Raw genomic sequence first — 27,541 nt, forward strand, 5'->3', positions numbered from 1 at the left:
GATCTTTAGACAAATTTTACTGAATAAACATGTTCAGAACATGTTAGCTATGGAGGAGAGGGGGACAGAAGAATAAATCGCCACCTAAGGAATATCATGCAAGACATAACAGGAGCAAAGCAACATATTTTTTAAAACAGACATACAGGAAAGGGTTCTTAAGAGGAACTCAGACAAAGTTTGTTAGGAAGGAAGCTTAACCTTAAACAATATTATTAAGTTTCTGCCTTTCAGGCCTTCAAAACATTTCCTGATAACTTAGGAGTAAGTACTTCAAAAAGAACAAAATAAAACCCTACATTATTTAAATACTTAGAGTATTAGCCATTTTTCATCCCTATATGCTGCTGATAGATAGATCTGTGTAGCAAACCTTGCGTGAATTAAGACACGCCCCTGTAGGATTGAGAGTGCAAGGTCTCCTGCCAGTCTCTGGGCGGAGAGAGAGATTATCAGCAGAAGCTGAGCTAGCTCAGTTACCAAGGCATAGAAGCAGCCAGACCACAGCAAATCCTGGAATGTGGTGCTGGCCAAGTGCCCTAAAGGAAAATGCCAAAATGCCAAAAAGATTAGTGTTTTTTTAAAAAACAAAAAAGGGAATATAATTATTTAAAATTATGCAATTAGCAATTCATGATATAATCAGCACATAACAACATGATTTTCAAAAAAATAAAAAATGGAGAAGTTGTCATTTTAAAAGTTTCCTGTGGATCCCAGCTTGAGCAGGCAGAAGAGCGAAACAGGCAGTTTTTAAAAAACGTTTCCCACGAACCCCCCTACCCCGGGGCAGGGGGAAGAAAGAGGGGAAGGGTTTTTTTTGGGGGGGAGAGTTTCTCATGAACCCCAAGGGGAGGAGAAAAATTAAGAAGCTGGCATGAGATGTAACGATGGTTGTCCAAATCGAGAAGGGATAAAAACCTAAATTCTTGGGATTGCAAAGGAAGAGAAGAAAAAGGCAAGGCAGAGTGTCAAAGTACATCAACGGGCAGGATGATACATTGCACGGATTAGTACATTCTTAGAAGAAAGAGATCTCTTCCCCGGCGCGCCACTATTCGTTTCTAACTTCCTGCTCGCTGTGGGTTTTCTCGCAAGGAAGAACTTCGGGATCCCCGCCGGCCGCGCTTTTCTCACCCTTCTCTCCCGCATGGAGCGTGTGATGCCTGTGCAGTTCCGACTTGGACCTGAAGTTTTTCCCACAGTCCGCGCACAGAAACGGCTTGGCCCCCGTGTGGGTTCTCTGATGAGAGATAAGGTTGGAGTTCCGGTTGAAGCTCTTCCCGCAATCCAGGCAGACGTAGGGCTTCTCGCCCGTGTGGATCTTCTGGTGCCTGGTGAGGCTGGTGCTGTCACAGAAGCTTTTCCCGCAGTCCGAGCAGATGTACGGGGTTCCCCCCGTGTGGACTCTCTGATGACGGATAAGGCTCATGTTGGAATAGTAGCTCTTCCCGCACTCGGCGCACTCAAAAGGCTTCACCCCGGAGTGCGTCTTCTGGTGCGTGATGAGGTTTGAGCTCCACCGGAAGCCTTTCCCGCACTCCAGGCACGTGTAGGGCATTTCCCCCGTGTGGATTCTCTGATGAAGGGTGAGGTCCGCCTTCCGGCAGAAGTTCTTCCCGCAGTCGGCACAGTTGTACGGCTTCTCGCCCGTGTGGATCCTCTGGTGGATCCTCAGCTCCGACCTCTCACAGAAGCCGACGCCGCACTCCAAGCACTTGTATGGCTTCTCTCCCTTGTGGATGATGGAGTGCCGAACCAGGTGAGACTTGACCCGGAAGCTCTTCCCGCAGTCCAGGCACTGGTAGGCCTTCTCCCCAGCGTGGATCCTCTGGTGGATCGTCAGGCCTGAGCTCTGGCAGAAACACTTGCCGCAGTCCAAGCACTTGTACGGCTTCTCCCCTGTGTGGATCCTCTGGTGCCGGACGAGGCTGGTGCTGTAATTGAAGCTCTTACCGCAGTCCAGGCACTTGTAAGGCATGTCGCCCGTGTGCGTCACCTTGAACTCGATGATGCTCGAGCTGTCAGGAAAGCCGCCGGCGTCAACACCGGCATCCTCGTTCTTCACCGTGCGGATCCTCGGCTGGCTCACGGTTTCACCGAGCGTCTCGTCCCTCTCCTGAGGAGAAACGGGCTTTCCCCCTGGGGAACTTCCTCGATGCTCCTCAGGCCCCGGCCAACTTCCAGAGGCCTCTTCGGGCTTAATGCACTGGGGGTCCCCCTCCTCTTCCAGGCTGCCCATCACAACCCCGCTTGTTTCGTCTTCGTCATCGGAACGCTCTGGCTGGTCTCGCTCTTCGTTGGGGGTCATCGGCTCCTCGCCTGTGAGGTAGACAGAAAGAAGAAGAAGGGTTTGGATTTAATATCCTGCTTTATCAATACCCGAAGGAGTCTCCTTTCCCTTCCTCCCCCACAACAAACACTCTGTGAGGTGAGTGGGGCTGAGAGACTTCAAAGAAGTGTGACTAGTCCAAGGTCACCCAGCAGCTGCATGTGGAGGAGTGGGGAAGCGAACCAGGTTCACCAGATTACGAGTCCACCGCTCTTAACCACACAGGAGAGAAGAATTTGAAAGCCTGCTTAGGGTTCAAGATGAGCTACGGCCATCATCATACATGGGACCGCCTATGAAACGCACCTTTTCAAGTCAGCCTCTCTGTGAGAGTGGTCGTAACTGTTGCCAGAGTAAGGCCAGGAAGATCTGTGTTCAAATCCAGACATGCAGCTCACTGGGCCAGTTGCTGCCTCTCTGTCTGAGCTACCTCACAGGGTTCTTGTGAGAATGGAAGAGGAAGGGGTGGTAAGAAAAAACCCGTTTTTGTGCTGCTTTTATTTATTTGCTGCATTTATATCCTGTGTTTCACCCTGAGGAGATCATGGTGGCATGATCCATGCTAACTTTTATCCACAGAACAACCCGGTGAGGTAGGCAGAGAGACAGAGAGAGAGAGAGAGCGTCTCAAGCTGTGGTCCACTAGGTCCTAGTTATCCGCCCTAACCACACCACCAACAATGGTGCCTCAAACACACTGGTCAGGTAATTAATAAGGAGCTATAAGAACCCGCCTCTTGTCTTTCAGACCTTCTGCCAAGGCTCTTCCTCAAGGTGACACCCAGATTATAGAAACCTCTTCCTGGGCGCATTGTAAAGAGGCCCCCTTTTAGATCCGTCCACAGCCCGTTGAGTCCAGCATCTGGAGGAGCCTAGCTCAGTGATGGAGCACGAGACACTTAATTTCAGGGTTGTGGGTTTGAGTTCCAGCTTGGGCATTGCAGGGCACTGAACTAGATAATCCTCAGGGTCCTTCCCAACTCTACCATTCTATGATTCTAGAATTCTGTACAGTGGTGCCCTGCAAGACGAATGCCTTGCAGGACGGAAAACCCGCTAGACGAAAGGGTTTTCCGTTTTGGAGGTGCTTCGCAAAATGAATTTCCTATGGGCTTGCTTCGCAAGACGAAAATGTCTTGTGAGTTCCTGCGGGGTTTTTTTCCTCCCCCCCCCCTTTTCTAAGCCACTAAGCCGCTTATCTGCTTATCCGCTAAGCCGATAAGCTGCTAAAAGCCGCTAATAATGCTAATCCGCTAAGCCGTCAATGGGCTTGCTTCGCAAGACGAAAAAACCGCTAGACGAAGAGAATCGTGGAACGGATTCTTTTCGTCTTGCGAGGCACCACTGTATACCCAATTATTGTTTCGTATAACAGTTTCAAGCAATTTTTGGTCTTGTTTTGCTGTCTCTACAACTTTATTGAAAATTCTCAATAAATATTTAAAAAACAAAAAGAAGCAAACGGGAGACCCTTAAAAAAAACACCACCTGAGTTACTCCAACAAGACATTTTGACTCCCAAACTTTGAGGAGGGAATCTTTCTCCTGTTGCTGTTGCTAAATTCTTGCGAGTCAGAAGTGCATCGGTCTTGAGGTGAACTACCAAGAAATAATCACAGTCCACTTTCTGCCCCATCTCGGGCATACACAGATTGAGGACCCTGCCTCATTGGACCTCAGGCCTGTCCATCTAGGCCTCATCCCACCTCCCGATAAAGACTGTGATGGCTTCAAAGCGTCCAAAACCCTGCTAATCCTTACCCAGCAAGCTGGTGGCAACCGTGTCACCCTCCCCAAACGCCCGGTTTGGGTCACAGTCCAGCAGAGCCTCTTCTGCTGCAGCGAAATCCAGGCTTCTCTCTTTTGCCGGCACCTGAAACAAAAACAAAGATCCCATAGAGATCTTTCCTATTCTGCATAGTTCCATCTGTGATGGAACTCCTACTTAGGGACTTCCCTGGCTTTTTTTCTGGCCCACGTAGGACCAGTCTGGATAATTAGCCTTGGTAAAGATTTGATGTTTTCATCCCCCCAAAAGTTTTTGAGTTTCTGCAGAAATGAGGCTGCATTTTAATGTTGTATTTTAATCTTGTTTTTTAAGTTGTACTTCAATCAATTGTTTTTTTATACCTGGTGTTAGCCGCCCTGAGCCCGGTCTTGGCTGGGGAGGGCGGGGTATAAATAAAATTTATTATTATTATTATTATAGTTCAAGAGGGTCCTTGAAGGTTTCTTCTCTGCGTGAAAGAAACAAGCAGAAGGTTAATGATGTTTGGGTTATTCCTTCAGAGAAGCTGAGTACAGCTGGCTTAAACTGGTCCTGTTATCTCTTTCTGTCAAGGTCATGCTGACTATAATATAATAAGAGGCCAGAAGGAGCCTGGGTTTCACGCTTTCTATCTCTTTTCCTTCTGTACATAGATAGTGTTAAGCCTTTAGTCCTATTATAAGTTATTGTAAGTTTCAGTTAAGTCTGCTGCAACTGGATCTCTTTTTATTATTATTATTAATTTTTAAAAAAGATTTTTCTTTTACAAATTTATATAAACACATTCATATCCAACATAATACGAAATTCTTTTAGACTTCCCCCCGCACCCTCCGCAATCCTCATAATTTTAAATTTAGTGCACATTTCCTTTATAGTTGTAGTGCCAGTTTATAAATCTTTACAGCTCTTTTCCCTCTTACAATACCCTTTCTCCTCACAAAGCCTCTTTAAATCCAACTAGCGTTGTCTGTTCATCACAAATGTTTTCCAGATAAATCGTAAACTTTCTCCAGTCCTGAGTGAACTTGTGATCTTTTTGATATCTGATTTTTCCTGTCAGTTTATCTAATTCAGCAAAGTCTATCAATTTCCGTCTCCATTCTTGCAATGTTGGTAATTCTTCTTGTTTCCATTTTTGAGCCATTAAAATTCTTGCCGCAGTCACTGCATATTGAAAAAGTTTATAATCACTTCTGTTAATTTCTCTTCCTGTAATTCCTAACAAAAAGGCTTCTGGTTTCTTCACAAACGTATATTTAAACATCTTTTTCAACTCATTATATATCATTTCCCAGAAGCCTTTTACTTTCTTACACTCCCACCACATATGGTAAAACGACCCTTCCCTTTCCTTACATTTCCAACATTTGTTACATGTCTTATACATTTTTGCTAGTTTAACGGGAGTGATGTACCATCTATATACCATTTTCATAATGTTTTCCTTTATCGTCATACATGCAGTGAATTTCATATTTTCCTTCCATACCTTCTCCCAATCTGCTAGCTGTATATTATAACCAAAGTCCCTGGCCCAATGTATCACAACCGATTTGACTTCTTCGTCTTTTGTTTGCCATTCCAATAGCATTTTATACATTTTTGACAATACCTTGTAGTCATTGTTTATTATCTCTTTCTGAAATCTAGACTCTCCTTCAATATATCTCCTCTCTTTACAATCCTTTTTAAACATTTCATTTGTTTGGAAGTAGTGCAACCAATCATATACATATTTTTTAACTTGTTCATATGGCTTCAATTTCCATTTCCCCCCTTCTTTAATTACAATATCTCCATAAGTCATCCAGTCCTCTCTCATGTTTGTCTTTTTGACACTCATGACCTCCAGTGGGGATAACCAATGAGGTACATTTGGTTCCAAAATATTTTGGTACCTATCCCATATTTCTATTAGGGCACCTCTGAAAATATGATTGGCAAAACTTTTATGAGCTTTCTTCTTCCCCAACCATAAGTAGGCGTGCCAACCAAACCTGTTGTCAAACCCTTCCAAGTCCAATAACTTATTATTTTTTAGTGTTATCCAGTCCTTTATCCAACAGAGACAAGATGCTTCATAATAAAGTTTCAGGTCTGGCAGGGCGAAGCCACCTCTTTCTTTCGCATCAGTTAGTAACTTAAATTGTATTCGTGGCTTTTTGCCCTGCCAGGGTTTCATGCCTGGGTTTCACGCTTTCTATCTCTTTTCCTTCTGTACATAGATAGTGTTAAGCCTTTAGTCCTATTATAAGTCGTCGTAAGTTTAAGTTAACTTTGCGGCAACTGGATTTCTTATGGACAGTGCCAACCCTGAATGCATTGGATTTGTGACCATTGTGCTCATTTGCCTTCAGTGGTAGTAAAGCTCTGCTGGATGAAATATCCATTGCCTTTGGTTTATTTTTTGGGAATCCCACAACGTGTTTAAGTTTTTAGTCTGCTAACTATACACTGGAATCTACTCTGGAAGAGGATGCTAGACTAGATGGGCCATGGGTCTGATGTAGCTGCCAAACTCTTCGTATGCTGGCTAGGGAGCACGTATTTTCCGCTCTATAAGATGAAGTTTTCCCTTCCAAAAAGTAAGGGGAAATTTGTGTGTGTCTTATGGAGTGAGTGCAGGCTGCGCAGCTATCCCAGAAGCCAGAACAGCAAGTGGGATTGCTGCGCAGCGATCCCTCTTGCTGTTCTGGCTTCTGGGATTCAGAATATTTTTTTTCTTGTTTTCTCCAAAAACTAGGTGCGTCTTATTGTCTGGTGCGTCTTATAGAGCGCAAAATACGGTGCATGAATACTGAGCTATATAGGGAATACAGTGGTACCTCGGGTTACATACGCTTCAGGTTACATACGCTTCAGGTTACAGACTCCGATAACCCAGAAATAGTACCTCAGGTTAAGAACTTTGCTTCAGGATGAGAACAGAAATCGTGGTGGCGCGGCGGCAGCAGGAGGCCCCATTAGCTAAAGTGGTGCTTCAGGTTAAGAACTGTTTCAGGTTAAGAACGGAATGAATTAAATACTTAACCCGAGGTACCACTGTACTTAAATAAATAAGTAAGAAACAAAAGAGGAAATGGATCACCCCTCCCCCCCAAAAAATAAAATGTTATGCAATGCTGCATAAAACTCATATGCATCCATGCCCAAACAATGCGCCTCAGCCCCACCTGCTCCTCCAGCTGTTCGGGCTTCCTCTTCCTCTGCCGAAACCCCTCCGCCAGGGCCACCGCCTGGGCACAGCTCTTTGGGCAGCCCTCCATGACCCAGCTCTGCACCTCCGGCGGCAGGACGGCCAGGAACTGCTCCAGGATCACCAGCTCCAGGATCTGCTCCTTGGTGTGCCTCTCCGGCTTCAGCCACCGGCAGCAGAGGAACCAGAGGCGGCTGCAGGCCTCTTGGGGCCCCTCCGCCTCCCGGTAGCAAAACTGCCGGAAGCGCTGGCGCTGGATCTCCGAAATGACCGCGTCCTCGTCCGGGGCCCCTTCTTCCTGCAGGGGCCCCGAGGGATCCACGCTCAGCGGGTCCTCTTGCGATGCCCTGCCAAGGCCAGGCTGGGTTTGGGTCTCCCACACTTCTGTGGGGCATCCGGTGGCTTTCGTCTCCAGTTTGATGGAGGGTGGAGAAATCTGGATATTCTTCTGGTGTGGAGAGTTCGATCCCTGCGGGCTCCTCTCATCAGAGCTCTGGGAGTCTGCTGCCCTTTGCAGCTCCCGCCATTGTGACTCCACGTCCACAAACAGCCCTGGTTTGTGTTTAACCCGCTGGCCTGGCAAACTCGGCAAATAATCCCCAACGTTGCCGGCCTGGGTGACACCAGGACCATCATTTCCTTCTGCCCACGCCATGGGGTCTGCAGCTCCAGCCTCCTCCTCCTCCTCCTCCCTCTCTTCCATTTCCTCCTCCGTCACCGATGGCACAGCCCGATCCAGCTTGGCTGGGAACGTGGCACCCAAATCTGGCAGCGCTCCCTGATCAGCAGACATCGCGGCAACTTCGCTCCTGCAGGGCAGCCTCCCAAGGCCTCTCTGCCTCTCTCCAGATTTAAATTGGGGAGCGCCGAGTGTCTAGAAACGAGAGCAAATCATGTTCCAAAGGTGCTGTTTCCTGAAGGAAAGACACAGAAACAAAACAACGTAAGGAGAGACCTGTTGCATCAGGGCAAAGGCCCGTCTAGTCCTGCATTCTCAAAGTGGCCAAACGGAAGTCTCTTAGGCAGGGTTCAAAAACCCCCAGATGCCAGGCTCATTTTGCAACCGGCGCAGGTCCAATTACGACCACGTGGAGATCTCTGGTTGACAGGCTGGCGACTGACATCTCCGTCTGGCTGCCCCTCCAGCTTTCTTAAGCAGGTAATAAATAATAATAATAATAATAACTCATTTATTTCTTCTACGCCCATCTGGCTGGGTTTCCCCAGCCCCTCTGGCCGGCTTTCAACAGAACACTAAAAAACAAAATAAAACCTTCAGTGAAGGAATAGATGAAAAAATATGGTTCCGGAACTGGAATATTAATAGATAACGTGTAAAACGTGCAGAGGTAAGCAAGGAAATAATAAAAGAATCAGCAGAACAAGGATTAAATTACAACAACACAACAAGACAGAAGAAGAAGAAGATGGGGAAAAAGAGATCACCCATGGGTGAAATGGAATTTGAAATATTATTTATAATATAAAAGCTTTAATATAAGATCTCTAACTGTTATATTTGTATACAGCAAAGAGAAGTTTAGAGTAATTAGGTATATTTTAATTTAGTTAATTCTGTAATAGATTTATGTTAGAAAATGAATATGGATGTTAAATTTGATGTTTGCAATTTTTTTTCCGGTTTTGGAAATAATAATAAAAAAATAAAACTTCCCTAAACAGGGCTGCCTTCAGATGTCTTCTAAACGTTGGATAGCTGTTTATTTCCTTGATATCTGATGGGAGGGCATTCCACAGAGCGGGTGCCACCACTGAGAAGGCCCTCGGCATGGTGAGCAGAAGAGCTTGTTTATATCCCACCCTTTTCTCCAGGGAGCACTTGGGTCACCCCGCTCCTCAGTTAATCCCCACAACGACCCTGTGAGGTAGGTTAAGAGGCTGTGAATGACTCCCAGGTCATGTAGTGAGCTTTATGACCAAGTGGGGATTTGAACCCTGATTTCCCACGTCCTGATCCGACACTCTAATCCAGGGATCAACAAACTTTTTCAGCCATGCGCCAGCCCACTGTTCCTCAGACCTTGTGGGGGGCCGGACTATATTTTGAAAAAAAATAATGAACGAATTCCTATGCTCCACAAATAACCCAGAGATGCATTTTAAATAAAAGCACACATTCTACTCATGTAAAAACACGCTGATTCCCGGAACGTCCACAGCTGGATTGAGAAGGCGATTGGGCCGGATCCGGCCCGCAGGCCTTCGTTTGCCTCCCCATGCTCTAATCACTACACCACCATGGCTTCCTAGAGTCCTTCTGCTGTGGGGCAGCTCTGTAACTTAAGTAAATAAATATGGGGAAAGCAAAACGTCACTTAGAACATGATCTGAAATATTTTCCTTGAAGCCTGAATTTGTTTTATTCTGGATTGTTTTAGCTGATTAGTTGCAGCTCCCAGTACAATCAGTGTTCAGATGCATATACTGCCTTCAACAGTCAAGGTAAAACGTAGCCATTATGGCTAGCAGTCCCGGATCGCGTTCTCTTTGAAACCCAAACTGGGAGACACGTGAACTAGAGTGAGAGAGATCAACATGTTCATTTGACAGCCTGCTCTCTTTCAACCCTGCTCAAAGCAGTTGTCCTAAAAGGAGGCAGAAAAACTTGTATTCCGCCTCTGGAGTAGAGACTGTCTTCCGATCCAGGTATAGGCAGTACTGAACTAGATGAACCAATGTAAAGTAGCTTCATTTTAACTTTATTATTCAGGTCAAAGTCTTGGTCAAAAACCTCACCCGTCCAACAAATGACAACAAAATTGGGCAAGTCAGTTTGTTACTGTAACGTTTTATACACCTTTAGATGCCAGGTGAAAAGGTTCCTCTTCAACCGGGCCTTTGGCTGATTGACATCCCTTTGAAATGTGTTGAGGGAGGGTGCGGTTAGTGGTATGTTTTCGTTCTTATTACAGTGGTGCCTCGCAAGACGAAATCAATCCGTTCCGTGAGGCTCTTCGTATAGCGGTTTTTTCGTCTTGCGAAGCAAGCCCATTGACAGCTTAGCGGATTAGCGCTATTAGCGGCTTAGCGGCTTTTAGCGATCAGCTGTTAAGCGGCTTATCAGCGGATCAGGTGATCCGCTGATAAGCGGCTTAGGAAAAGGGGGGGGAAAGGGGGGGAAACCCGCAGGAACTCGCAAGACATTTTCGTCTTGCAAAGCAAGCCCATAGGGGAATTCGTTTTGCAAAGCGCCTCCAAAACGGAAAACCCTTTCGTCTAGCGGGTTTTCCGTCTTGCGAGGCGTTTGTCTTGCAGGGCACCACTGTATGTATTTTGTATTTTTTATGTTGTAATTTTATGTTGTAATATATCTCCCCGGGTAAAGGGCAGTATACAATTTTTTAATAATAATGACACTGACAATAACAATAATATATTCTTGCATTGAATCAAAGCTGCACTTTGGGGGTTTTTTTGTGTGTTGTTCAGAAGAATTCTAGATCTTTTCTTCTTACCAGACTCAGTTTTTGAACTAAGGCACCATCAACTATGGCTATTTACTGAAGATTTGCTGCCTCTGGGTGGGAGATTCCGTAAAGCATGGATGTAGCACTCCTGGACTAGAATTCCCACCATCCCCTGACCTTTGGCCGCAATTGATTGGATTATTCATTCACATTTCAATCAGGTGATGGGAAAGAACCTTTCCTAGAGAGCTTGGAGGACCACTACAGATTGGAGCAGAGAATTCTGGGCTAGACAAACCCTTTAATGGGGAACTTTATAGGACTCCCAGATGCTGCTGGATTCATGATTTATCATCCCTCTTGATTTAACTTTCTACATATCATTTGGAATAATGTGGGTTTATTTATTTTTTTAAGATGGGAAGACCCGGGTGGGATACATCCATGGCTGCCATATACTGAGTTAGGATGGAATCATCAAATATCTAAAGGGCTCTCACATGGAAGATGCAGCAACCAATGGATTCACATTACAAGATCGGTGATTCTGACCGTGAAGCAGACTCCCTCTGGAGATGGTGGACTCTTGGAGGTTTTAAAGCAGAAGTTTGGATGACCATTGGTCATGTATAATCTAGTTGAGATTCCTGCATTGCTTTGTTTGTTTGATTAGATTTATCTACCGCCCATCACAAGATCTCTGAACAGTTCACAAGCTAAAAATACAAGGTAAAAGTACAAACAAAAAGTTAAAATAAAAACTAAATAATAATCCCCCCTCCTACAAACACATTTAAAAGAGTGTAGAATGTTAATCAGCCAAAGGCCTGGTTGAAGAGCAACGTTTTCGCCTGGTGCCTAAAGATTAATAATAATAATAATAATAATAATAATAATAATTTATTATTTGTACCCTGCCCATCTGGCTGGGTTTCCCCAGCCACTCTGGGCAGCTTCCAAAAAAGATTAAAAATACATTAAAATGTCACACATTAAAAACTTCCCTGAACAGGGCTGCCTTCAGATGTCTTCTGAATGTCAGGTAGTTGTTTATCTCTTTGACATCTGATGGGAGGGCATTCCACAGCGCGGGCGCCACCACCGAGAAGGCCCTCTGCCTGGTTCCCTGTAGCTTTGCTTCTCGCAATGAGGGAACCGCCAGAAGGCCCTCCGCGCTGGACCTCAGCATCCGGGCAGAATGATGGGGGTGGAGACGCTCCTTCAGGTATACTGAGCTGAGGCCGCTTAGGGCTTTAAAGGTCAACACCAACACTTTGAATTGTGCTCAAAAACATATAATGAAGGTGCCAGGCAAGCTTCCCTGGGGAAAGCATTCCACAAATGGGGAGCCACTGCAGAGAAGGCCCTGTTCTTGTGTTGTTATCCTCTGGACCTCTTGCGGAGGAGGCACAGGAGGAAGGGCCTCAGTGAATGATTTCAGGGTCTGGTTAGTTCATATGGAGAAAGGCAGACTTTGAGGTATTGCAGTGCCAGCGGCGTAGCTAGCCGCCTGGGGTGGCCTGTGGGGTGGGCAGGGCACACCAGAATCCCAGCGCCTGTTCGAGCACTCAGAGCCTGCAGGGAGTCCGTCTACCACAGGCATAGACAAACTCCCATGTTCCCTAGCTAACAGGACCAGTGGTCAGGGATGATGGGAACTGTAGTCCCAAACATCTGGAGGGCCAAGTTTGCCTATGCCTGGTCTACCACCTCCTCCGGCCCTTTTGGGCAGCAGCCCTCCCAGATTTCAGCCCTACATGAAAATGTCAGGGGCTGAATCTGGGACCACCTTCTGCACGCCAAACGCCTCCTCCCTCACATTTGACATGACTTCATCCCGTTCCCGGATAGGAACGCAGGGCGCTGCCTTGCACAGAGTCAGACCGTGGGGATCCATCCAGCTCCGCGCTGCCCACACTGGCCGGCAGCGCCTCTCCAGGGGTTTCAAGCAGGGGGCGTTCCCAGCCCGAAAGCAGGATGGCAGGATTTGAACCCGGGACCCTCTGCGTGCAGAGCTGGTGTCTCTGGGCCCCCGGGGCGCAGCTGCAGGACCTCCCACGGGGGGGAGAGGAGGGGGAGACCTCCCTGGGGGGCTGCACCGCTTCCACCCCTCCTGCACCCCCCTCCCCCCAAGCAGCCCCAGCCCCGCCCTTCCCGGCCCTGCCATGGCATCTCCGCGCGCGCCCCCGGCCCGCTGCGCATCCCCGCTTCGAACCTTCCCCTGCCATACCACGCGGCCTCCATTCATCTCCTGCTGTGCAGCTGCTCCGAGCATTCCAACCGGAAGGAACTCTCGAGTTTTTTTTCTTCTTCTCCTCCCCTGGAGTCTCCCCTCCCACTCCCGTTCCCACAAAGCGCGGCTTCCAAGTTCGCTTCGCCTCTCTAGGAGTTTCGTTCGACGGCGCTCGGCTGCTTTAACCCTTCGAATACCCACACGGGAAATAAGAAGAGACGTGAGGGGTTTCGGAAAGGCATAACACAGCAGTGGTTGGTTGGTTGGTTGGTTGGTTGGTTGGTTGGTTGGTTGGTTGGTTGGTTGGTTGGTTGGTTGGTTGGTTGGTTGGTTTTCCCCGGAGGCAGGGGAGCAGAGAATCAGAGAATCATGGAGTTGGAAGAGACCACAAGGGCCATCGAGTCCAACCCCCTGCCAAGCAGGAAACACATCAGAGCACTCCTGACATATGGTTGTCAAGCCTCTGCTTCAAGACCTCCAAAGAAGGAAACCGTGTTGGTCTGCCATAGTCAAAACAAAATAAAAAAATTCCTTCTAGTAGCGCCTTAAAGACCAACTAAGTTGTTCTAGGTATGAGCTTTCGTGTGCATGCACACTTCTTCAGATACGAAGAAGATCTGAAGAAGTGTGCATGCACACGAAAGCTCATACCTAGAACAACTTAGTTGGTCTTTAAGGTGCTACTAGAAGGATTTTTTTTCTCCAAAGAAGGAGACTCCACCACACTCCTTGGCAGCAAATTCCACTGTCAAACAGCTCTTACTGTCAGGAAGTTCTTCCTAATGTTTAGGTGGAATCTTTTTTCTTGTAGTTTGGAACCGTTGCTCTGTGTCCGCTTCTCTGGAGCAGCAGAAAACAACCTTTCTCCCTCCTCTATGTGACATCCTTTTATATATTTGAACATGGCTATCATATCACCCCTTAACCTCCTCTTCTCCAGGCTAAACATGCCCAGCTCCCTTAGCCGTTCCTCATAAGGCATCGTTTCCAGGCCTTGGACCATTTTGGTTGCCCTCCTCTGGTCACGTTCCAGTTTGTCAGTGTCCTTCTTGAACTGTGGTGCCCAGAACTGGACACAGTACTCCAGGTGAGGTCTGACCAGAGCAGAATACAGTGGCACTATTACTTCCCTTGATCTAGATGGCTATACTCCTATTGACGCAGCCCAGAATTGCATTGGCTTTCCTAGCTGCCACGTCACACTGTTGGCTCATGTCAAGTTTGTGGTCAACCAAGACTCCTAGAAGCCAGGGCTCATTATTAGTGGCCTGGTGGATGCTGAGAATACGAGCAACTGATTTGGTGGTTTGTTTCTTTGTAAAAAAATTTTTTTAGATCTTTCTTTGCTCTTGTAACTGCGCAAAACGTTACAGCATTTTCTCACAAATACAAAGCATCTTAAAAAGCAGAGACATCACCTTGCCAACGAAGGTCCATATAGAGAAAGCTATGGTTTTCCCAATAGTGATGTATGGAAGTGAGAGCTGGACCATAAAGAAGGCTGATCGCCGAAGAATTGATGCTTTTGAATTATGGTGCTGGAGGAGACTCTTGAGAGTCCCATGGACTGCAAGAAGATCAAACCTCTCCATTCTGAAGGAAATCAGCCCTGAGTGCTCACTGGAAGGACAGATCCTGAAGCCGAGGCTCCAATACTTTGGCCACCTCATGAGAAGAGAAGACTCCCTGGAAAAGACCCTGTTGTTGGGAAAGATGGAGGGCAGAAGGAGAAGGGGACAACAGAGGACAAGATGGTTGGACAGTGTTCTCGAAGCTACCAGCATGAGTTTGACCAAACTGCGGGAGGCAGTGGAAGACAGGAGTGCCTGGCGTGCTCTGGTCCAGGGGGTCACGAAGAGTCGGACACGACTAAACAACAACAACATACTTAGCGGAGCAGCCCAACACCACATCACATCAGTGAGCACTCTGTCGTTTAGTGTGACACTTTGGAACTCCCTGCCTATTGATAAATTAAAGCAGACACCTTCACTGTATTCTGCAGAAGATATTGCACATTTTATGAAATGGCGTAATGGTTAAGAGTGTTGGAGAGTAGGGTTCGAATTCCCACTCAGCCATGAAGTTCATTGGAGCTGTCACCATCTCTTAGCCTAACCAACCTCACAGAGTTGTTGTGAGGAAGGAAAACCACATCTGTTGTGATCTCAAGGAAAACCTTGAGATCCTTGGAAAAAAGGTGGTCTAAACATGCAAATACAGTGGTACCTCGGGTTAAGAACTTAATTCGTTCTGGAGGTCCGTTCTTAACCTGAAACTGTTCTTAACCTGAAGCACCACTTTAGCTAATGGGGCCTCCTGCTGCCACTGCGCCGCCGCAGCACGATTTCTGTTCTCATCCTGAAGCAAAGTTCTTAAGCCGAGGTACTATTTCTGGGTTAGCAGAGTCTGTAACCTGAAGCGTATGTCACCTGAAGCGTATGTAACCTGAGGTACCACTGTACATCACCTTGAGATCCTTGGAAAAAAGGTTGTCTAGACATGCAAATAAATAAGTACATACATAACTCAGAAATTACGCCCCACCCCAGCAGCTTCTATTTTAGTTGCCTGGTTTCAGCTATTTGTGTTTGTGTCTGACCTGTCCCATTTAACAACACCCAAGAGGAGTGAGGCCTTAATCAGGGATGTCAGGAAACCGAGAGCGGAAAAATCAGAGAGGCAGGGAGCCCCGTTTAGTGCACCAGCTGTTCCTGAAATGAGCAAAAAATGTGAGGGAGGGAAACAGCTGCTGCAACTGCTACAGGCTTTTTAAAAAAATATTAAATCTTTAGTAGTTTGAAATACAAACATATAAACATACAACGGAGGTAAGTATTTCAGAGTTAAATACAAAAAGAAAAGAAAGGAAAGGGAAAAAAGGGAAATTTTGAGACAAAGACAAAAAAATGATAAAAAGGAAAAAAAGACCAAAGATTTATATGACATTATATCTATCAAATAATATTTTTTTTGCAGCTGCTACAGGCTTTAATTACAGCAACTGAAGCCTTGCTGAGAATCTCTGAGTTTCAAAGGTCTTACAGAGACCCGGAAAAGGAAGCACATGTTTTTCCTGCCTTTGAGAACCCGTTCACCAAAGTCAAAGGCATTTCTTCTCTAAGGGTGCAATCCTAGACACACTTCTCTTGGAGCTGTGGTGGTTGGTTCATGAGGGCAAATGGGGTGTTGCCCCACCAATGCTGATCTGCCCTCTGCCTGCCCCCTGCCTGCCCACATTCTTACTTTCAACCAGGCCACAGGAGGGCACTGGCTGGCAGCTTCTCTGTGTTGCCCTTGTAGAACTCAGCAGGGAAGAGGATAGGGGCCAAAACTAGAATTAATTGCCTGTGCTCTGCCGCCACCTACTGTTGACCTCCCTTCCTCCCATCCTATCAGTCTCAATGGGCACCAGCCCCTGCTGCCAGGGAGTAAACCCTCTTGCTATCGTACTCTGTCCCCATTGCTTATCGGCTGCTATCTGAAATGTCAGGAAGAGAAAAAGGGAAAACTTCTCCTGGCTCTGCTTCTTCTGGGGACAATTTTACCTGGAAACAGCTGGGAGCTGAACCTGAAACCTTTGGCAAAGTGTACTCTTTCCTGTTGAGCAGTGGATTAATCAGCATATTGTCTCTTGGCATCTTTGTTCCCCACAGCTGTTGAACACCCGCCTGCCTGGAAGGGCTCCTGTCTGTGTTTTTGTGTGTCTCGAATAGATGCCTACTACAGGCACAATTCCAACATACAAAGCTTTTTCTTCCCAGGATGGTGATAAAGTTCAGCTGATGGAAGTCATAACCCAAAATATCTGGAGGGCACCAACCTGAGGAAGGCTGCAAAGCCACAAGACAGTCAGGTTGTGGCAAGGTCGGTTACAAGTCAGGTTGCGCCAAAATTAACTGGATGCCATTAGCTGATCATAGTGTCCTTAGGGCAGTGTTGTTTGGCCTAGTGCTGAGAAGAATACATCTTCAACAGAAGTTCAGTTTTGCAATTTGACATGTAAGAAGGCTGATCACCGAAGAATGGATGCTTTTGAATTCTGGTGCTGGAGGAGACTCTTGAGAGTCCCATGGACTGGAAGAAGATCAAACCTCTCCATTCTGAAGGAAATCAGCCCTGAGTGCTCACTGGAAGGACAGATCCTGAAGCAGAGGCTCCAATACTTTGGCCACCTCATGAGAAGATGAAATTCCCTGTAAAAGCCCCTGATGTTGGGAAAGATGGAGGGCACAAGGAGAAGGGGACGACAGAGGATGAGATGGTTGGATAGTGTTCTCGAAGCTACAAACATGAGTTTGACCAAACTGCGGGAGGCAGTGGAGGACAGAAGTCCCTGGCGTGCTCTGGTCCATGGGGTCACGAAGAGTCGGACAAGACTAAATGACTAAATAACAACAACACGTGTGTGTGTGTGTGTGTTGCTGGATTTATTTTGAAAACCTTTTTTGGCCAACTTCATATTAACTCCTCATTTCTAATGTATATTTCATGCAAACCGCTTAGAGGTTTGAAGCAGTATATACATCTTGTCTGCTTTATTTATTTATCTGTTTATCCTTATTTTAAAGTTTAATTGAAATATGCATCCCACTGAATATAGTAGTAGTAGTAATAAATGATGGCATCATAATTTGGTAGGAATAAGTTGGAAATTTGTGCAAGCAAAAGTAGATTCTCTTTGTACACACACACACACACACTCCCATTGCATCACCAGTAGCCGATAGTCCTCTCCTCCACAAACTTGTCTAGTCCTCTTTTAAAGTCATGGCCAGCAACATTTATTCATTTACTTATAAAAAATATTTATATATCTCCCACACATAAAATACCAAGGAAGTACACTACAAAAAATAGCATAAAACAACACAAAGTAATCACAAAAAGGACCAAATCGTCTAAAAATTAAAATGGAAATCATAAACAATGGGAGAGGCCCTCAGCATCAATGAAGTCTGTAGGTTGCCTTTTCTGTTGGGAAAGTAGCCCTCAGCATGGGGATCTGGTTGAGGAAACCTGATGCAAAAAAATAATCTGCAAAAAAAGGAATGAATCTCATGGCAAGCTTGTGGGGTGCCGAGACAGAGAACAAACCTCCTAGTCCCAGATCTCTTCTTCTTCCCCACACCTTTGCCTTCTTTTTCTTGTTTATATATTTTTTATTTGGTTTCACAAATGTAAAGTTATAACAATCCAAATTACATCATCATCATCATCATCATTAATTATTTATACGCCACCCATCTGGCTGGATTTCCCCAGCCACTCTGGGTGGTTTCCAACAAAATATTAAAAATACAACAAAACATCAAATATTAAAATCTTCCCTAAACAGGGCTGCCTTCAGGTATCTTCTAAAATTCAGATAGAGATCCATGTTTAGAGATTTCTCCAAATTTCTGGACTTTCCACCTTTCCCTCCATGGATCCTATTGTACACCCTCTCAACTGCAGATGATTTCATACTCCATATTTTGGTTCTTTCCATATTGTCCATAATATCTGCTATGTTGCAAATCTTCCTTTTTCTTTAAAGCTTTGCAGGCAGTCAGAAGTTCAAGTTACAGGTAGGTAGCCGTGTTGGTCTGCCGTAGTAGTCGAAACAAAATAAAAAAATTCTTTCCAGTAGCACCTTAGAGACCAACTAAGTTTGTTCTTAGTATGAGCTTTCATGTGTGTGCATGCATGCACACAAAAGCTCATACCAAGAACAAACCTTGTAGTTGTTGTTTAGTCGTTTAGTCGTGTCCGACTCTTCATGACCCCCTGGACCAGAGCACACCAGGCACTCCTGTCTTCCACTGCCTCCTGCAGTTTGGTCAAACTCATGCTGGTAGCTTCGAGAACACTATCCAGCCATCTTGTCCTCTGTGGTCCCCTTCTCCTTGTGCCCTCCATCTTTCCCAACATCAGGGGCTTTTCCAGGGAGTCTTCTCTTCTCATGAGGTGGCCAAAGTATTGGAGCCTCAGCTTCACGATCTGTCCTTCCAGTGAGCACTCAGGGCTGATTTCCTTAAGAATGGAGAGGTTTGATCTTTTTGCAGTCCATGGGACTCTCATGAGTCTCCTCCAGCACCATAATTCAAAAGCATCCATTCTTTGGCAATCAGCCTTCTTTATGGTCCAGCTCTCACTTCCATACATCACTACTGGGAAATCCATGGCTTTAACTATATGGACCTTTGTTGGCAAGGTGATGTCTCTGCTTTTTAAGATGCTGTCTAGGTTTGTCATTGCTTTTCTCCCAAGGAGCAGGCGTCTTTTAATTTCGTGGCTGCTGTCACCATCTGCAGTGATCATGGAGCCCAAGAAAGTAAAATCTCTCACTGCCTCCATTTCTTCCCCTTCTATTTGCCAGGAGGTGATGGGACCAGTGGCCATGATCTTAGTTTTTTTGATGTTGAGCTTCAAACTATATTTTGCGCTCTCCTCTTTCACCCTCATGAAAAGGTTCTTTAATTCCTCCTCACTTTCTGGCATCAATGTTGTGTCACCTGCCTATTTGAGGTTGTTGATATTTCTTCTGGCAATCTTAATTGGGATTCATCCAGCCCAGCCTTTCACATGATGAATTCTGCATTTAAGTTAAATAAGCAGGGGGACAATATACAGCCTTGTCATACTCCTTTCCCAATTTTGAACCAATCAGTTGTTCCATATCCAGTTCTAACTGTAGCTTCTTGTCCCACATAGAGATTTCTCAGGAGACAGATGAGGTGATCAGGCACTCCCATTTCTAAGTTGGTATCTAAGGTGCTACTGGAAGGGGTTAAAGTGACAGAGCTGGGAAGCCTAGAGAGGCTTGGAGGACAACACCCCGCACACAAATACAAACACAGAGATTTCATAAATATGTATTTGAAGGAGGCTGCTGGCGGTGTGTAAATACCGGTGCCCTTTCCTGTTCTGCCATTGGGCTGCTCCCCCTGGAAACTGGTTCTGACCCAGAGGACTAGCTGCTTGCAGGACGGGCAGCCGAATTGAAGGGCAGGAGCAGATCTCAAAGGAGCGGTGAGTTAAATGCATGGCGAGGGGGGTGTTGCTGTTCAGCTCTTGCAAGCAAAAGGTGGGCCCTAGGGGCCCCCGATGGCCCTGCCCTACTGCATGCAACCCCTCTTGCTCCCAGTTTGTTTAGGAACGGGGCGGAGGCCGATTCAGGCTGAGCGCAAACTGCATCTGAAACCCACCCCCCATAATTCTCAAAGAATTCTGGGCACTGTAGTCTCTTAAAGGTTGCTGGGAAGTTGGAACTCTGCAGGGAGTAAACTCAATTTATTTGAAACAAAACAAATTCCTTCCAGTAGCACCTTAAAGACCAACTAAGTCAGTTCTAGGTATGAGCTTTCGTGTGCATGCACACTTCTTCAGATACGCTGAGACAGAAGTCACCAGACCCTTCTATATAGTGAGAAGGTGGGGAGGGGTATTACTCAGAAGGGTGGTGGGAATGGGTGATTGGCAGGTAGCTGTGATGAGCCTGTTGACGACTCTTAACGACTGCAATAGGTCTTACAGGAAAAAGCAAGGGGTGAAAAGGTGAAAGACCTATTGCAGTCGTTAAGAGTCGTCAACAGGCTCATCACAGCTATCTGCCAATCACCCATTCCCACCACCCTTCTGAGTAATACCCCTCCCCACCTTCTCACTATATAGAAGGGTCTGGAAACTTCTGTTTCAGTGTATCTGAAGAAGTGTGCATGCACACGAAAGCTCATACCAAGAACTGACTTAGTTGGTCTTTAAGGTGCTACTGGAAGGAATTTGTTTTGTTTTGACTATGGCAGACCAACACGGCTACCTATCTGTAACTCAATTTATTTGGTTTTTCAAATTAAAATTTTACAGAGATATATCAAACATAAATAATAATAAAACAAGATTCCTAGGAATCTCCTGGACTTCCATCCTCCCCTTTGTGGGTCCTATTGTTAATCGTTTCCTCCCATCTTTTATGGGTATCTTTTATGATACTCCAGAATCTCAAGCTGTGGGTCCCCAGATGTTGTTGGACTACAACTCCCATCATCCCTGAGCTCTGGCCTTGCTAGCTAGAGATGATGGGAGTTGTAGTCCAACAACATCTGGGGACCCACAGGTTGAGAAAGGCTGCTCCAGATCCTTTGCCTCTTCCGTTATGTCCAGAATTCAACCTTAAACTACAAGCGATATTCCAATCCTACTAACGATTTTATCTGTTTACAATGGTCTTTAAGATAAGTTAGAAATTTCCCCCTTTCCTTATTAAAATTTTGGTCTTCCTGATTTCTGACTCTTCTGGTCATTTTTGCCATTTCTGCATAATCCATTAACTTCTCAGGTAGGGACTGTGGCGATCACTCAGGGTCCCCGGACGTTTCACCATCTATTGATCCCTGTGCCACCACTTTATTTCTCACTGCCACCACCCAGGCCCTACCTGGTACCATACTGAGTCCAGTCAGGGTTAAATTGGAACATAAACTTCTGTTTATTTATTGCAGTTTAAGAAGCGTGTGGTTTCATAAACGGTTTCGGTCAATTAAAATCATGGGGTGCCTATCCAGACCTATAACTTCTGCTACCTGCTCTCACTCACTAAACCACCTCTCAGATATTTACTTGTCTTCCTACCCCCTAACTGTCTGACTCAGCTTATTTCGCTACACTAACTCAACCTACCCACAGACTCTATTCCAATTCACAGTGGTACCTCAGGTTACATACGCTTCAGGTTACATACGCTTCAGGTTACAAACTCCGCTAACCCAAAAATAATACCATGGGTTAAGAACTTTGCTTCAGGATGAGAACAGAAATTGTGCTCCAGCGGCGCGGCGGCAGCAGGAGGCCCCGTTAGCTAAAGTGGTGCTTCAGGTTAAGAACAGTTTCAGGTTAAGAATGGACCTCTGGAACGAATTAAGTACTTAACCTGAGGTACCACTGTATAAGTTTCAAAAGTGGGAGTGGTCCCTACTTGCAAATCAATAATCAATTGTAACAAAAACTAATCCATTCAAAAGTATGTATTCTGACAAGGATTGCAAACTCAAACAGAGATTACAAACTCAAACTCATAAGGATATGTATAACACAATAATTCGTTACTGTATTAAATATAAGAGTTTATGAGTAGAGATAAGTTCATGTTAGTCCATAGTAAGATTTGACGTGAAGATCTTAGTTTCAATCATTGAGCAGAAGGCAGAAGTCAATTATGGATCAGAAACCAGGACAGGGCCCTGTTTCAATGTATTCACCTTCATCAGCGGGAAGTATCAAACATTACATGATAATACATTTAAATTCTAAATTATCATAAATTATAAAACAGTATTATGTAACATTTGGTTCCTTACCAAATTTTTAAGGGGTCGTGTAAGTTTGAAGAATTCGTATAAATATATTCTGTTCTGAAGCAGAAGTCAGCATAGAAGCTTGCCTTTGTTAGAAGTAGTTAAATGGAGGCTGGATGGCTGCCTATCAGGGAGGTCGTTGCAGCGGTTTTCCTACATTAGCCGGGTGATGGCGGTTGTCTCCGTCTGTGGATGTTTTATCCTGGAATATTTCATCTGTCTTGCCTCTGATATATTCCCCCCCTCCCCTCAGTATTTTACCCCTATAATCTACTCCCAAGAGTTTTGGCTGAAGATCAGCCAATAAAATAATATAAGTCTCTGTGAACATTCTGTGACATCATTGAAACCTAGCCAATGAGGAGGGGTGGACAGGGGAGGGAACAGCAAGGATGACCTTCAGGTTACTGTTTCAGGAGCTGCACTCGTCCTCGGATAAGCTGCCCTGCATTTCAACCTAAGTTCCTTTTGGATCTCCACAAGAGCAGAGAAGCCCACGCAAGGAAGTCATGCAAGAGGACCATGAGGAGACCACCGTTGTGGATCCCCAACAGCATGTCTTTCACGCTGAAAGAGGTATGCAATAAAGCAAAACATGAATAAGTGCTGTGCTGCAGCAGGCCAAAGGCAGGGGTGGGGAGCGAGTTCTAACCAGAGGAAAAGGGATCCCTCCATAGAATCAGGAGACATAGTCCAGTCTTGTAATGTAAAGTCTGCATGGAGCTCTGAAGCCCCAGAAGGTCCCAGATTACAACCCCTGGCATCTCCAGGTAGGACTAGGAAAGAGTTCCCTGTCTGAAACTCTGTAGAGCTGATGCCACAGACACTACATACAATAATGAGGTTGAGGGACCACAACGGCCTGATTCAGTTTAGGGTCATTTCTTATGTCCGTAAGAGCAGGAAGCAGATTTCGGCCAAAGTTTAGGAGCTGTTAAAACTGTGAGAAGTGGCTTTTAATGTGTGACATTTTAATGTATTTTTAATCTTTGTTGGAAGCTGCCCAGAGTGGCTGGGGAAGCCCAGCCAGATGGGCGGGGTCAGTGGCGTAGCGTGGGTTGTCAGCTCCCGGGGCAAGGCAAGTAATTTGCACCCCCTAACCCGTGGATTTGCGCCCCCTAACCCTAACCCCCAGATGTTGCACCCGGTGCGGCCGGCCCCCCTGCACCCCCCACGCTACGCCACTGGGCGGGGTACAAATAATAAATTATTATTATTATTACTACTACTACTACTATTACTTTTGAAAACCGAGGTATCACTGTATCACAAGGACAAATTGAACACCATTACAGTTCTCTCCTTCTTCCAGCAGGCAGTGACTCTCTCCGCAAGTGGAGGATGCAGACATTTCCCACGGAGTGTCCCACAGGATTGGAGGAGCCCACATTTGTACGGAGCGAAGTGAGCCCACCCCAGGGTGTTACAAAAGGAGCGGTTCTTCATCCTCACCAGGGACTGGAGACACAGCAGAGAAGCTGCCCTTCGGAGGGAGAAAGAAACCCTGTTCCTTTCTGGGGTGGCTACGAAGGAGTTGGTGGATCTACAGTACAACAGAGAATCCCCCCAGGAGAGATCCAGGAGGGCAGCGAAGGCCACAGCTGGAGGCCAGACTTTGTGATCAGCAGGAGGAGCTGTAAGAAACGGGACAAGCCGTACAAGTGCTCCGAGTGCGGGAAGAGCTTCAGTGTGAGCTCCGACATTATCCGCCACCAGAGAATCCACACGGGGGAGAAGCCGTACAAATGTCTGACCTGCGGGAAAGGCTTCAACCAGAACTCCCACCTGACGGCACACCAGAGAACCCACACCGGGGAGAAGCCGTACAAGTGCTGGGAGTGCGGGAAAAGCTTCAGCCTGAGCTCAGACTTCACCAGGCACCAGAGGATCCACACGGGGGCCAAGCCGTACAGATGCTCCGAGTGTGGGAAGGGCTTCATCCAGAAGTCGCACTACGTCACGCACACGAGGAGCCACACGGGCGAGAACCCGTTCCAGTGCCCCGAATGCGGGAAAGGCTTCACGTCCAGCACGCTGCTCATCAGACATCAGAGAATCCACACGGGCGAGAAGCCGTTCAAGTGCTCTCACTGCGAGAAGAGGTTCTGCGCCAGCTCCAACCTCGTGACCCACATGCGGACCCACACCGGGGAGAAGCCGTTCCCGTGCCGCGAGTGCGGGAAGAGCTTCAGCCAGAAATCCACGCTGATCGCTCACGAGAGGACGCACACGGGCGAGAAGCCCTACAAGTGTTGGTGCGGGAAAATGTTCAGCAAGAGCTCGGACCTCCTGGCGCATGAGAGGACCCACACCGGCGAGAAGCCTTACGCCTGCCCAAGCTGCGGGAAGCACTTCCGAATGAGCTCGCACCTCGTAAGGCACCAGCGCGTCCACACCGGGGAGAAGCCGTACCAATGCTCCGAGTGCGGGAGGAGCTTCAGCGCCAGCTCGCACCTTATCAGACATCAGAAAATCCACCTGAAAGCCAACTGACAAGCAATGGAAGACTGAGGAAATCCCGACTAAAGAATTATGGCAAGAGAAACGGATGGACTATGCAGAACCAGCAAAATTGACACATAAACTATGGGACAAGGTTAACTGTGACTTTAAAGAGGAATGGGAACCTTTTACAAAGTACCTAAAGACGCAACAAAATGAATTGGACTCCTTGGCAGGCTTTGAATAAACACTCACAATTTTTTTATTGATAGTCATTAGTTAAATAAATTAAGGACTTATGCAATTCTGTAACATGCAGAGAATGGCATTTGTGGAGAAACCAGAGCTTGGAACTGAGGGAAGTTGGAGGGACGGGCGGGTTGTTTATGGGAGGGGGGGAAATGAGGGGGGAAATTAAGGATGATATGTTTTAAGATAATATGTTTTGTTGAATTACCTAATAAAAAATTTAAACAAAAACAACAACAACAATGGAACGCAGGAGTGTGGCGGGGACAAAATCCCACCGCTGACACAAGACAAGGTGCAATTTCTCAGATGCTCCTTGAAACTAACAGGACTTACTTCTAACTCGTTTTAGGTCTGGGCTGGTGTCAATAAGATGAGGCGGTTACATCAAGCCCGGGCAGAGTGTCAGTCAGGAATCTGTCCTGATTATGCACAAGGGAGAGGCAAAATTATGTCGTGCTCCAGCCCCCAACCCATAAACACTATTCTGTAACTGGTTGGCCACTTCCAGAAATGGTAGCAGAGCCATTCTCAGACAGCTCTGCTCAGCACTTACAGTACTTTCTTTGAAGGCTTCCTAGAGCGTTTTTCTTTAAGGAGGCGGCACCTTGCTCAAGATGACATCATCACAGAGTAGCCACTCTAGGAAGCCTGCATGGAACACCCTGTGCTCTTCAGTGGGACAGTAGAGAGAGTCTGCAGCTTCTTACAGCTTTACTCCGCAGTTAAAACCATGCTAAGCTAAGATAGTGGACGCGGGTGGCGCTGTGGGTTAAACCACAGAGCCTAGGACTTGCCGATCAGAAGTTTGGCGGTTCGAATCCCTGCGAAGGGGTGAGCGCCTGTTGTTCGGTCCCAGCGCCTGCCAACCTAGCAGCTTGAAAGCAGGAAGTGCAAGTAGATAAATAGGTACCACTCCAGCAGGAAGGTAAACGGCGTTTCCGTGCACTGCTCCGGTTCGCCAGAAGCTGCTTATTCATGCTGGTCACATGACCCAGAAGCTGTACGTCAGCTCCCTCGGCCAGTAAAGCGAGATGAGCACCACAACCCCAGAGTCGGCCATGACTGGACCTAATGGTCAGGGGTCCCTTTACCTTTACCTTAAGCTTTTTATTTTTTTAAGGCAAAATTACACCCCCCCCCCGGGTGGCACTCAAAATCAGTCCCTCAAGGAAGGGCCGTAGCTCAGTGACAGAGCATCTGCTTTGAGTGCAGAAGGCGGGAAAGATTTTCTCCCCCAAACCCTGGAGAGTCGCTGCCAGTCTGTATTGACAACACTGAGATGGACTCTCCTTCCTTGGAGGTTTTTTAAGCAGAGGTCAGATGGAGCGCCGCAACACCAGTCACCTTTGACTGGACTTAACCTTTCCCCCCCCCAGTTAAGATTCCTGCATTGCAGGGGTTGGACTAGATGAACCTCGGGGTCCCCCTCCAGTGGTTCTGTGTTTCTAATGGTCTCGACTCATTATGTTCCTCACGGCAAGGCCACCTCTATCCTTAAGCCTCTTGGATAAAGTAGGACTTTTTGACCGTGTTCACATTTCAAGCATCTATTTTCTTTCTTGGGGCAAAGGCAAATGGAGGGGAGGGGGGAAATCGACCCTGCCGAAAGCAGGATTTAACCTGCCTGCCCCATCAATGGGGATTGGATGTTGCTGGGTAGGCTGCACTCACCAGTTCCCTGCAGGGAACCCCAAGAATTAACAAGGAGGGTTAAATCCTGCTGTTTTAATTTGACTCCTCCAACTTCAACAGGAGGGTGGAAACTGCCTACTGGCCTATCACCTGGAACCATGATTGTATCAAATGATTGACAAATGGGTGGTCCTACTTACCTGTCAACGGGGGGGGGGGGGCTGTTAGGAGAAGGATCAGGCCTGCAGTCCCTCACTTCCTACTGTCGGGATCGCAGTTGGTTTAGTTCCCCCTGCCCCAGGTAAGGTCTGCAGTGGACGAGGTATGTCATCAATGCAATATTTTGAATAATTGAATACTGCATAGGGTGTTTTGCCTAGGGTCAAGCTTGAAGTCCACCCTGAAGCAGTCAAGAGATGGGCCTCAAGTGTGTGTGGTCAGAGGACGGGTGTCCTTTGGGGGCATATCCTCTGAGCCCCGTTTTCTCTCCCCACCACCTGCCAGTATGAAATCAAGCAAGATTATTTGTGGGTACATGATCTGTTCTTCTTTTTTGGGAAGTTACCGTTACAAAATTATTTTCCCCTCCCTCACTAAAAACACAAATATACACATGCAAATATTTGTTTTTCCCTCTGCATCCCATGCTGACAAGACTGAATAATCAAGTTACATATTATTAAGTCCCTGCTTAGCGCTCTGTAACTTTCCATTTGCCTGTCAGTATTGACAACAGGGAAGCGGGTAGCGCTGTGGTTTAAACCACAGAGCCTAGGACTTGCCAATCAGAAGGTCGGCGGTTCGAATCCCCACGACGGGGTGAGCTCCCGTTGCTCAGTCCCAGCTCCTGCCAACCTAGCAGTTCGAAAGCACCTCAAAGTGCAAGTAGATAAATAGGTACCGCTCCGGCGGGAAGGTAA

General features: G+C 46.6%; 2 protein-coding genes across 6 annotated transcripts; one reads left to right on the forward strand and one right to left on the reverse strand.

The window, feature by feature from the left end:
- Positions 1–13,063, reverse strand: LOC309336623 (uncharacterized protein). Of its 3 annotated transcripts, XM_081852672.1 has the most exons (5): positions 12,958–13,020; positions 11,228–11,443; positions 7,277–8,213; positions 4,094–4,205; positions 1–2,322 (listed from the first exon to the last, which is right to left on the reverse strand). In XM_081852672.1, exons 3-5 carry the CDS (start codon positions 8,090–8,092, stop codon positions 1,055–1,057), a joined length of 2,196 nt encoding a protein of 731 aa, XP_081708798.1. In that variant the 5' UTR covers positions 8,093–8,213; positions 11,228–11,443; positions 12,958–13,020; the 3' UTR covers positions 1–1,054. The 3 variants fall into 3 exon arrangements, with proteins under 3 accessions (XP_081708798.1, XP_081708796.1, XP_081708797.1); XM_081852670.1 differs by lacking the exon at positions 11,228–11,443 and having other exon boundaries at positions 12,958–13,063; XM_081852671.1 differs by lacking the exons at positions 11,228–11,443; positions 12,958–13,020 and adding an exon at positions 10,776–11,186.
- Positions 13,064–19,529: 6,466 nt separating this feature from the next.
- On the forward strand, positions 19,530–25,090 carry LOC309337018 (uncharacterized protein). Of its 3 annotated transcripts, none has more exons than XM_081853642.1 (3): positions 19,530–19,974; positions 22,712–22,871; positions 23,608–25,090. In XM_081853642.1, exons 2-3 carry the CDS (start codon positions 22,805–22,807, stop codon positions 24,786–24,788), a joined length of 1,248 nt encoding a protein of 415 aa, XP_081709768.1. In that variant the 5' UTR covers positions 19,530–19,974; positions 22,712–22,804; the 3' UTR covers positions 24,789–25,090. The 3 variants fall into 3 exon arrangements, with proteins under 3 accessions (XP_081709768.1, XP_081709770.1, XP_081709769.1); XM_081853644.1 differs by having other exon boundaries at positions 23,611–25,090; XM_081853643.1 differs by lacking the exon at positions 19,530–19,974 and having other exon boundaries at positions 21,709–22,871.
- Positions 25,091–27,541: the final 2,451 nt, after the last annotated feature.

Source organism: Podarcis erhardii, assembly GCF_964252035.2.
Source record: "Podarcis erhardii genome assembly, chromosome: 2".
Taxonomy (NCBI): domain Eukaryota; kingdom Metazoa; phylum Chordata; class Lepidosauria; order Squamata; family Lacertidae; genus Podarcis; species Podarcis erhardii.

Bases quoted from the DNA above. Each gene is read 5' to 3' on its own strand.
- LOC309336623 (XM_081852670.1), bottom strand. From the start codon at position 8,092: ATGTCTGCTGATCAGGGAGCGCTGCCAGATTTGGGTGCCACGTTCCCA. The intron at 4,206-7,276 runs GTGGGGCTGAGG...TTTTTGTTTCAG, and splicing joins CCGAACAGCTGGAGGAGCAG to GTGCCGGCAAAAGAGAGAAG. The intron at 2,323-4,093 runs GTAAGGATTAGC...TCTACCTCACAG, and splicing joins GGTTGCCACCAGCTTGCTGG to GCGAGGAGCCGATGACCCCC.
- LOC309337018 (XM_081853642.1), top strand. From the start codon at position 22,805: ATGCAAGAGGACCATGAGGAGACCACCGTTGTGGATCCCCAACAGCAT. The intron at 22,872-23,607 runs GTATGCAATAAA...TCCTTCTTCCAG, and splicing joins TGTCTTTCACGCTGAAAGAG to CAGGCAGTGACTCTCTCCGC.